Genomic DNA, 11,840 nt, shown 5'->3' on the forward strand with positions numbered 1-11,840 from the left:
TGTTGTTGCTTTGGGGAGATTGCCTGTGCAGTAACCCGCAAGTTGCTAGTCTTGGTATCTAATTGGTTGAGATGATTTGATAGGCATTATGGGTTTGCCAAAATTGTCGTTATCTTACAAGCAATCCCTGATAACTCGCTTGGTTTTTTTGGTGCTGGATGCTCAACACAAAGTTGCCTTCTTAGCTATCAAATATATGGTGACGGCTGATGTCCCTATGGTGTTTGACAATGGTGCCAACAAGTCTAGCTGAATTTGGTTGTGCTCTACCAAGTATGGTACCCCTTCTCCTGATGTTTTTCTTTGGCATCAATTATCACAACTCACAACTCACGCACGACCTCAGATCTACCACAACCAGATCTTGCAGCTCTAGTTCGACTGTACTGTAGGCTACGGCATGGATTGGCTCGTCGTGAATGGAATGAAGCGAATCATGGCGTTAAAATCAACGTTTAGACTTGAAAGTCGTTTTGCTCTTTTGGTCAGGTACTCAGTGACCATCTTACAACTATTTACCCGCTTCTTCATATGTGGAAGGGTCAAGGGCTTTGTGTACCGAGTACACATTTACACTGTCTGGACATCACGCTTGGCCGATGACATCAATAATAACATTAACGTTGTCTCGATCCCATTCTGCATTTGCTATTGATCTCATACTGTCTAATACTCAAGGGTATGTGCGCCTTTGTGGAAAAAGAACAAAACTAGAGTTTTATATCATGCAGGAATGTCGCTTCTTTTTGGATGTGCAGGTTATTGGACGGAAGCCCTCGTTTTGATTACCTGCTGCATCAGATCCTCATTATCAGTTCGAGAACTCTAAGAGTTCTCGGCTGGCAATGAGACTGCCCAGAGAGTCAGGTTCCTGTGTGTTTTCTTGTTGAGGTTGTCAGTGATCGTGAGTATGGTTGAAGATACTCGTCGAAGTAATGTACTGTAGATAGCGTGGCATCTTAATGTTAATGTTGGCTTATTATTTCAAGAGGTTCTGTATTGCTGTACTCCTATGTTCATAAGAATCACACTCGTGGCGTAATGACTGTTAACCATACATCGAGCACGCGTTGCTTTCATGCATGAAGTCAGTTGCGAGTGCATTTTGGTCATCTTCTTGGTTAGCTCTGTAACCGTTTCTCACTGACATCATCATCAGATTATTAGACGGTTTCTTAGAAACAACGACTTTCTTATCGGCGGTCGCTGCCAGAAGAGACGAATTCCTAAAGCGGAACTACTTTAAGAGCATATTTCTAGTCTCCGACACATTCGCTACGAGGTACGTGGGTTGCGTTGTCACTATTTTTTATTTTTCGTTGCGGCTGCAACTTTGATCACTTATTAGCCTTCTGCTTAGGAACAAGACCATTTGCAGTATTGTCAGTCATCGTATCATCTAGCACAGAACTGGACTGGTCGACTTGATCCCTCATTGGCCCTCCTTCTCCGTCAAAGGACAAGTCATTACAACATTTATCCCTGACATCACTTCATCTAGCACGTTACCGGACTTAATTGATCTCGCGCAATGGAATCCGTATCTGAACTTCCGGCATTAAACACCGATGATCCAACGGCTCTTCAGATTCTCGCTCTCTTGCAGGCTGGTGGTGAAAACGTCCAACCTGGGCTGGAGCGATTGCTGGCATATTACACTATGGAAAGACAGTCAAAGAAAACGAAACGGGCAAATCTGACCAAGATAGTCGAAGATCGACAGCACCAACGCCAAATCCAAGAAGCTCAGTTAGCCTATATTAGATCCCAAAAGGCTTTGGCATCAGTCTCACCAACGACATCATCAAATCAACTACACGGCACTCTGAAAACATGTGAAGCTTGTCTACGCTTGTTTTCAGATAATAATCCGGCTGTCCAATCGAAAACCTGTAATACCTGTGTCGTAAAGTACTCGTATTGCTTCTTATGTGAGTCGTATCGACCGCTGGAGCTCTTCCCAACGAATAATACCGGCCATTGCGTTATACAGAAGCCGCAGTATACCAGCTCAGAGCAGTTGAGGTTTGCTTGTCGAGAGAATCGGGAGATGAGTAGTGAGGAGTGGAATTCGTTTAGAATATTATGTATGTCTGCTACCACCTCTTTACACTGTCGTAAGTCCATGGTTGTCGAGTGATCCTTTTTTCGCTGGTTTAAAGATTCTCACCTGGTTTCTGCTTAGATCCACGTTTAATGGAGCGAGATGATTCAACTCTGAAAACATTAGATGACATACAAGGGCGGGTGTCTGAAGTGTGGGAGCGCACACGTATTAGTTTGCAGCCTTTGCAGTCGAGAGATTGGGTCGTCAAGTACACAGGTATCTTGTGACGTTGTTCGTCGAGTAGTCATTCCAACAGTGATTGACCATGTTTTTCTTTTGTTTAGCATACTGTTGGGTCGCTGCCGAAGAGACCAATCCATACTTGACACCACCAGCACCAGAACTCCAGCAAACGGCGTCCCCAAAATCCGAAGATGGGACGGTTGCGATGGAAGTCGATACAACCATCGTAAAAGTAGAACCAACATCAACGATAGTAAAACAAGAACCCACCACTCATCCGATAGACGACAAGACACCAACCCAACTCGCAGCATGCCTCTGCTGCACTTACGATGCGGACGACGGGACAGTATATATAACACACCAAGTGTGTTGGCTTACTGATCTGCTAGCACGAGGCCTATACAGAGAGTTGTTTAAACAAATAAGTGCTCAGCATGCTAGGAGGTCGTTTTCTGTTAGCAAGAACAAACCGCTACAGCCTAGTACTGTGTATTGTTGGGGTGCTGTGAGGGTTGGATCGCCGATGCTTCATGAAGCGTATAAGAGGTTGGGGTATATGGAGCTGAGGGAGGTTGCTGATAGGATGCCTGGAGTGGCTTACAGTGTGGAGAAGAAAGTGAGGTCGCTGCCACAAGCTGTTCATGGGCCTTATATAGTGTAAGCATTGTTGATGGATGTTTAGGTGCTCTTCAGAGATAAGTTAGCTAGCAGCGATAAGTTATCTAACCATGTATTTCTTTTTGTTTCTTTTCGCTTAGGTACGTCGCTGATTTCGCTACACTGATGAAGGACAGGACAACTCCCAACTTTTTCGGTGCTTGAAAAACAATCACATTTTTGTAATTTTGGAGCCCAACATTTTAGTTAATGAAAAGTCTATTATTTTCCTCATCAAGATAGACTATAGTCTTTACAAGTTCCTGTTCCCTCAGCACCAGGTTCAGTCAGCTCAGCTGTTTATCTTCATTTTCGAATCAGACCTAATGAATGATCATCATTGGGAACTTTGAGGCCCCTCCTCTAGTAAATGTGTGATCTACTAGTCTGAAATGTGACGAGCAAAAAGAACCAAAAGTCAGACCTAGATAACACCAACAAGACGAAAGCTAGTCACGACATCTCAAAGTTGCGGAATCAAGACTTGATATTGAAAAGCTTTGAGGCCCATCAGACAATGCTCTGGCTCTGGTTTCATTACAAATTGTGTTCAAAGTCGGATTGGTTTGGCCATCACTTGGGCTTGACATTATATTCTCAGATCCAAAGATGACAGACCTCGAGCAGGTATAAGACTTCTCATTACTGAGAAAAACCACTACCAAAAAGGAAAAACGGGTTTGTCAGTCTTCATGATTGAGCAAATAAAAACATACAGTTGGCATGTGATATGTCACGAATGGACGTTGACTTTCGACGTGTCATGTATATACCTCACACGTTCAATTTCTCATTCTTCATATGAGCCAAATCGGGACCGTCGAACAGTTCCTTGAAGCAAAATGACCTCTTCTCCAAATAATCAGCCAAACCATGAAGTGCTGTCATCATTCGGGCTTGACATCTGATTCTTCAATTCCCCAGATATGCAAGAAAATACGTACATTCGAGCCCTCTCAAGACACAAATCAAGTCTCTTAAGCGTGAAGATAGGAGAAGTCAACTCTAAAGGGGTTGCCAGGTTGCCATGCATGTTGCTTATTTGACTTTTGCCATGGTTGATTCTCAGAAAAGGTCATTTATCATCGACACATCAACACATAATACATGCACATTTGTTTTTGTAGCATCCTCGAACGTGATTCTTCCATCATCTCTTATTGACAGCAATGACAGCAAATGTTGATATACCTTGGACTTTCCGTTATGCGTGCAGTCTTGTATAGTAGAAGGAGACGACGTTTCTAGATTGTCAAGTGAGTAACTAGCTGCCTTTGATCGCTGATAATATCGTTGTTGCTCAACGTATCGTTGTTGTGAGTCTTTCTGACAGTGATTGGCCAACGTCAACCGTACAGTCAAAGATGACGATCTCAGAACAATAAGTACTCGCTTAATAATCGTGAATTGCATGGTCTTGCCTTGCTGGATATCTCCAAGGTTGCTTTACGCGATGGTAGTAGACTTTGAAATCTTGGAAAACGTCAAGGGAAGATCACATTTTTTTGTGGGGCCTAGAGCGTACTTTACGATGGTTTAGCGCGTATGAAAAGCAGCTTATCAGGATTTGGACTCTGTTGTACTAGATCCCTGCTTATATATGATTGTCGGCTCGGTTGTTCTTTTTTCGTTGGCACGTTCGATAAATGGAACTTTTCCATGTCATCGACGCACAAGATAATGCGTGTTTATTCTATTTATTCTTTTATATTGCCTCTTTCCATGCGACCTTTCAGTTTTTCTCAAATTTTTGTTTCAAAAGAAGTCAAGCACACCAGTTTCCAGAGGCACCAGAGTCAACGATTCTGGTTTAGAGGCAGATTGAATTGCAACTTCCACGCTACTCCTCAACGCATCACTGGACTACGAGGACGATGACTTGCATTTTCGCAACCTGTCGAATTGAACAACAAGTACGCAAACCAGGACACAGACAACAGAACCACTCCAAACCAATCTCCCTCCAAACAAATATCATAATGGCTTAATAGACCTTGTCTGGAAGGCGTTTCACACCATCAGAGATTTTTCCTTCTGGTAATTTTGCATACAATCCGTTCAACGAATAGGATCGTGCACGATTGCCGTAGGGACAACGAGAAATGTGAGGTACACACTCCCGAGGTGAAAATCATATTGACGATCTCTAAATCTACCCTGCTGCCCTTCCGATATTTTGCTCAACCTTCAATCGTCCCTAAAAAACGACCCTGGAAAGCTACTCCAAAAATGCATCGATACCATCCCTCATACAAAGAAGCAAACCAATCTAATTTATTTAGACATTTTCTTCTACAAAGGTTCCTGGGGTGGTCTGTTGGTGAAGAATTAGTTTCTCTTTTGGACAACCAATTGTAAGATTCAGGCCATGCCCGTGGCACCGTCGCTTTCTGCCAAGTCGCTTGAGATCCGCAACAAGTCATGCGAAGGATCGGCTCTCGCTCCATTGACTCGTGAAGACGCCTCTGCTGTTGGTAGTTCATCAATACGAGAATCGAGAGTCGCTTCACGGACAACAGACTCTGCAAGTGTTACAGATGCAACTACTGAGGAATCAATATTTGCGATTAGAGAAATGGTATGTTCTGGGTGGGTTTACTCTGTCAGATCGAATCATAACCAGGTTTTGTTTTGGTATATACAGGTCACAAACCATTGGCGTCTTGAAACAATATTTACAGGTATTTTCACATCTCATTTGTTGCCCAAAGCAAACTTTCTAACGCTACAAAAATACAGGCATTTCGTTGGGAGTCTTTGACACTTTCCCACCACCACCTGGCAACATGACTCCCCTGGAGCTCGCCACGAAACTAGACTTGGATGAATCGAGATGCCACCGACTGCTACGAGCTCTATGTTCCGCAAACGTCATGACGGAAGCACCTGCAGGATTCTTCCAGCTCAACACGACTGGAAATCTGCTGCGAAAAGAAAATGCAAACTCGATGCAGCCCTATCTGGTTTTACACTCGTCAACTCCCATGCGAAAATTGTGGGAGGTGCTGCCTGATGCATTAAAGAAGAAGAATGCAAACAAGACTACTATGGAGCTGGCTTATAAGGTCAAGGATCTTGCTGAATATACAGCCAAGAAGGATATGAGTTATGAGAGTGTTGTTTCTGGTGGTATTGGTGCCTTGCTCAGAGTGAGATTGCCTTTTAAGCATTGAAATAACAAGAAACTAACTCCATACGTTTTTTCTATCATAGTCCGACAATATGGCAGGTCTTCGAGTTTACAGTTTCGCCAAATTCGCCACCGTGACAGATCTGATGTCAGGAGACGGACGTCTCTTGTGTGAAATCGTTGCTAGATACCCAAACATGAAGGGCATCATTCACAAACAATCGACTTCTCCATGGGCTAAAGACTATGGACCATCCATCTGGCCAAAGAAAATGAATTTGGAATCACGAGTCACTGAAGTTCCTGCAGATCGATTTACTGGTGCTAGTATAGTACCATCAGACTGTTATATCATTCGAAGAGTCAAAGTTTACTCTGAAGCTCGGGTATGTGGCCTTACCGCGAGAGTTTGTTTTTGGTTGGCTCGTGGAGGAAGCAGACAACGGTTCTCATAACAATCTCCCATTGATTAGATGGTCGAATGCTTCAAAGCAATCCACAAAGTTTCACCAGCTCATGCCAAACTCGTCGTCATTTCTCGGCTACTACCAATATCCTGCGAGCAGGATCCACACGGCCTAGCATTGCATGATGTTCATATGATGCTGAGCTCAAATTCACGAGACAGAAGTTATACCGAAACAAAAGATTTGTTTAATACGTGTGGATGGAAGTTGAATTTTGCTGATGAGTGGCTAGGAGTCACGACGTTGGAGTTTATTAAGGCATAAGGGTAGAATTTTTCCTTTTTGCCGAAAGCAGTTGTAATATATCGAAATCCAACCAATTACAAAGCAAAAGGAGAAACTTTACTAGCAAGGAGGTTGTTGCTGACGTTCCATCAGTTTTCGTACTTCAACGCAAATTTCTATCCAGTACAAGAGAGATTACGGAGGGCGATTTGATTGTGAATTGGGACACGGATGTACTCTACTTCTAATTAGAGGCTCCTTGTATGTCTCGGGCTTCTGGGAATCGTTGTCTGTGTCATGAAATCATTGCTGGAAGCACTATCAAACATGGACGCAAACCAAAATGCACACGACACCTGCCTTCCCAAAGCAGTGCCTTGGTAAGAAGAACAGTCATACAATGCCATGGGCTCGAATCCTTAAAAGACAACTTCATACCATCAGACATTGGATATTTTGCATAAAATCCTTCCACTTGCAAATGCCAAAGTGCGCAATGGCCAAATAGTAACGGGAACTCTGAATGGACGTACCGAAGTCCTTTTCACCTAATCTCTAGTATAAATCGCACTTTGGAGGCATATTTTCCGAACACGAAAGTTTCAATCAGCACCCTCAAAATCCCCACTACAAAGACGGGCCTTCTCAGCAACGCTTCGAATCCGTGATCATCTCGTAAAGAAAGGGAGCTTCAGCTTATCTCTATTTGAAAAAATAAAATATAAAAAATTTGTCTGATCTCTCATAACGAGTCTTCATTTGGAGGTTGGGACACATCTATCAAAACCCAACATAAATGTCTATACCACCTACTTTGGCCTTGCCTAGTCCCACGGCGGGAAGACGTCTTACCATGGTTGGAGATGCAGTCAAAATTCCAGAAGAATCCATTTTTGCTATCAGAGACATGGTTACGAACCATTGGCGACTCGAGACAATCTTTACAGGTAAGCTCTAGAGCATTTTTTCTCAATAAATGTTTAACAAACTCAACAACCCCTAGGCATTTCGCTAAACCTCTTTGACACGATGCCACCACCACCTTGTACTATGACTGCCACAGAGATCGCCACGAAACTAGATTTGGATGAGTCTAGATGCATCAGAATCCTGCGAGCTCTATGCTCCGCAAACGTTTTGATGGAGGAGCCTGGAGTAGCCTTCAAGCTCACCACTACGGGAAATCTATTGCGCAAAAGCCATCCAGACTCGATGAACCCCTATCTCGCATGGCAGTTATCAACTCCAATGCAAAACTTGTGGTCGGCGCTGCCTGAAGCGTTCAGGAAGAAAAATGCAAACAAGACCGCCATGGAGGTGGCTAATAAGGTTAAAGACCTTGCTGAATTTACAGCCAAAAAGGACAAGTCGTTTGAGCGTGTCGTGGCTGGCGGTATTGGTGCCTTGCTGAGGGTGAGTACTGTGAAGTTAAAGTTAGAAGACATCGAACAACGTGTTCATGAATACCAGAGACATTGAATTGTCACTTGGAACTAAAGCTTCTCGGTTTTGAACCAATAGTCTGACAATATGGCAAGCCATCGAGTCTACAGTTTCGCCAAGTTCGGTACCGTGACAGACTTGATGGCATTCGATGGACGTCTCTTGTGTGAAATTGTCGCACGACACCCAGATATGAAAGGCATTATTCACAAACAATGGCCCTCTCCATGGGCCAAAAACTATAGACCTTCCATCTGGCCAACGAAACTGAACTTGGAGTCGAGGGTTACTGAAGTCGCTGCTGATCGATTCACGGGTGCCGGTCTCCAACCGTCCGACTGTTATATTGTTCGACGAGTGAAAATATACGATGACCAACAGGTATGCTTCATCAAAGAAAAACGTTGATTGTTGAAGCGAGACCGGACTAGATTGTTAAAGAACTCTTTGGTTTGTTACCTAGATAATGGATTGCTTCAAGGCAGTCCACAAAATTGGCCCTGCACATGCTAAACTGGTCTTTATTTCAAGGCTAATGCCTCTATCTTCTGAACCGGATCCGCATGGATTGGCATTGCATGATGTGCATTTGATGCTCAGCTCAAATTCAAGAGACAGAAATTATAACGAGACTAAAGATATGTTCTCTTCATGTGGTTGGAAATTGACCTTTGCTGACGAAGTACGGGGCGTCACGACAATGGAGTTTGCCAAAGCATAGTTACAGAGGAGGAATTGCTATCCAAATTTTCAATTGCTGCAAATAGGAATATAAAATCGTAGTGCCATCTAGAGTGTTTGCGAAATTTTGTTCGAAACTCTGATTCTTCAGCTCTACATGATTTTCTTGCTTCCCAACTAGCGATCGCTCCAGTTTCGAGATAACAAGCCTGACTTGAAATTGACACGGAATTTCTTTTCAGTATCCGCTTCCATGCATCCATGCGCCTGATTTCTTTCGAGTCCAAATCCCCATGATTGTCACCAAAAATTATAGCAGACACGAGCTCACATCCAACCGTTGAGGGCTAACCGAATCCACTCTAGCATCTTCTTATGGAGCGAGACGATGGATCCAGCGTGCCCTTTCCTCTGCCACCTCAGCAGTCGGGAGAACAAGAACTTGCACAGCTGATTGTAAACTTGGTATCTGGCCCATCTCCAGAGCAAACATTACAGAGTCTGCTAGATCACTTGTCAAATTACAGAGTGAATGCTAGTACGAGAAGCCAGACGGCGCAAACTGCTATTTTGCTGGCTAAAGTCAAACAATTGGAATTGCGGGAACACCTTGCAACGATGAGAGGCTCTGGGACGTATTTCAATGGATGTAAGTGGCGGGATCCGAGGACGATCGATGTAAGACTATATTGAAATCGTTATCTGCTTGTAGTTCCTGGAGTACGTCCACCACCACCAGTACAACAAAGCACTATAGAGCCAGTGCCAACCTGGTCGTCGTGCCGAGCTTGTCAAAAGATACCTGTACAAGCACCACAAGTACTCTGTATGAAATGCATATTTAGGTATAGATACTGCCAGCGCTGTCAACTAGACCGACCATTTGCACTGTTTCCATCCTACGATGATCCAACAATCGACATACCAACATCATGTATAATACCGCACCCACCGATATACCACGAAACACAGCTCCGCTTCCATTGTCGCGGTGCTCGCATTCTGACACCGTCAGAACAAACTACCTTTCGAACGTGTCTCTCTGGATCGATTTTGACGATATATACAAATCCGGACGTTATGGAGAGCTTTGACGGCACGTTTTGTTCTGTGGATGTTGTGCATAATAGATTACAGACGGTGTTTCAGTCAACGCTGAAGGATTTGCAGAACCCTTCAGCTGTGAATTGGGCGCAGAAGCTCGTTACTTTGGCATGGGTTGATGGAGGTGGACCAGATGTGAATGACCCTATAACGGACGAAGGTAGTGTTGTCTTGATTCTGACATACGAGTTTCAAAATAATTCTCATCGAATGTCTGAAAATTCGTAGATTCACTAGCACTATTCACAAATCCATTCCCTTCGAAACCGAAAATAAATCCAACTCTACCACTCCTGGATGATTTAATAGACGCTCAGCTAAACTCGAAAGGACAGCTAGTAGGATTCGTAACATCAGCATGGGACAAGGACGACGGGTCGATATTTATTAGCCATTTGCCATGCTTTTCGCAAGTTACCATTGGAAAGGGACTATTGGGTCAGACTCTTAGATATTCGAATATTCAGGCAGAGCAGGAAGGAAGGAGGAACGTGAGAGTTGTGTGGGGAATGGTACGAACGTTACTCAAGTTTGAAGGGAAATTTTTTGGGGCGATTGTGCCAAGTTGCTCACATCCCTACGTGTGGACATATTAGGTGAGAACTGCTACACATCATCATCACACTCTCTTCCAGAAAATCGGGTTCATGGAAATAAGTCAATTCGGCACGATGCAGCCCGAATCTGTAAGTTGCCTTCTTGGCGCGACCCTTGCTTTGGAAGGAATGGTTTAAGAGCTTTGTTTTTGCGAACTCTTCTGATCTACTCTCGTCGTTTGCAGGCTGATATAATACGGAAGAAAGTTCGATCCATCCCACAGCAGCTTTATGGACCTTACGTGACGTATACACTCTAAGTGAACTTCTTTCGTACGAGATTGGGTTAAACTAACACTCTGTCTTCACTTCCAGATACTGTGCTGATTCTCGTCAATTTTTGTAAAAATGGACTTTCAATAACATTATAGACCGATGACGTGAGATTCACATCTTGTAAATAAATTGTGACATATCCAGCCTGTTTACTTCCAATAGTGGCTTTGTCAAAGAGTACCAAGTGGCAAAAGAAAACGAGTAACTTGTTGAACTATAGCAGCAGGCAGGCGTCCTTACAGAAGAGTAAGGGTCCCTGCCATACGCTCCCCGATTATGGCGCGGAGAGCAGCCTGCCATAGCTCTGGCTCGAATTCTTGTATGAAATTTCTCGAAAACTTCTTGAAATACCTGATGGAGCGTGACTGAACAGAAACTGGCGAATGACAATAGGGCTGCTCTGAGTGGAAGGGCTGGAGATCGATTCTCGTAGCGCATAAGATCCTTTAGATATCAGTTCTAGCTCTATGTGAGCGACCGGCATAAGATAAGAAGGGGGCGCAATGAATTGACGCAGCCACAGAAAAGGAATGATGCTGTTCCTTGCAAGAAAATATGCTGATTGTGTTTAATGCAATTCTATAATTGCGAAAAAGTCCATTTTTTCGTCCTGCGAACGCTAGTGGTGAAACTTTGTTAAAACGTTGAAATTAGAAGTTTTTGATTTCATTGACATTGCGTACTACAATTTGCAACAAAAAGTACGTAGTAAGCAAGATGGATATTTGACTAACCTGAGGGCTTCAATTTGATAACCTTTGCTTTCTTCACCCTGTGTCATATCCATCCGCGTCAATCACGAAAAACCACGACAAACTTTTACATTTCAAGTTATGGGAGCAACTCTAAGTACCAACCCACCTCGACGCGACGGTAATATGCCAATTTCAGTATTTACTCGTTAAGCTCAACTAACCCTTCTTTTTCTATAGTACGTCACGAAGACACCGATGAAGCCGTTCGAAACA

General features: G+C 43.6%; 2 protein-coding genes across 2 annotated transcripts; both read left to right on the forward strand.

Annotated features, from left to right (window-relative positions):
* Positions 1-5,318: 5,318 nt before the first annotated feature.
* On the forward strand, positions 5,319-6,811 carry SmJEL517_g02767 (uncharacterized protein; the record flags this gene model as incomplete). The annotated part of the gene is made up of 5 exons (XM_031168695.1): positions 5,319-5,528; positions 5,595-5,631; positions 5,690-6,099; positions 6,164-6,466; positions 6,554-6,811. 5 exons carry the CDS (start codon positions 5,319-5,321, stop codon positions 6,809-6,811), a joined length of 1,218 nt encoding a protein of 405 aa, XP_031025357.1.
* Positions 6,812-7,568: 757 nt separating this feature from the next.
* Positions 7,569-8,936, forward strand: SmJEL517_g02768 (uncharacterized protein; the record flags this gene model as incomplete). The annotated part of the gene is made up of 4 exons (XM_031168696.1): positions 7,569-7,719; positions 7,776-8,185; positions 8,294-8,596; positions 8,679-8,936. 4 exons carry the CDS (start codon positions 7,569-7,571, stop codon positions 8,934-8,936), a joined length of 1,122 nt encoding a protein of 373 aa, XP_031025370.1.
* Between the last annotated feature and the right edge of the window lie 2,904 nt (positions 8,937-11,840).

This window comes from Synchytrium microbalum, assembly GCF_006535985.1.
Source record: "Synchytrium microbalum strain JEL517 chromosome Unknown SmJEL517_scf0012, whole genome shotgun sequence".
NCBI classification, from domain to species: Eukaryota; Fungi; Chytridiomycota; class Chytridiomycetes; order Synchytriales; family Synchytriaceae; genus Synchytrium; species Synchytrium microbalum.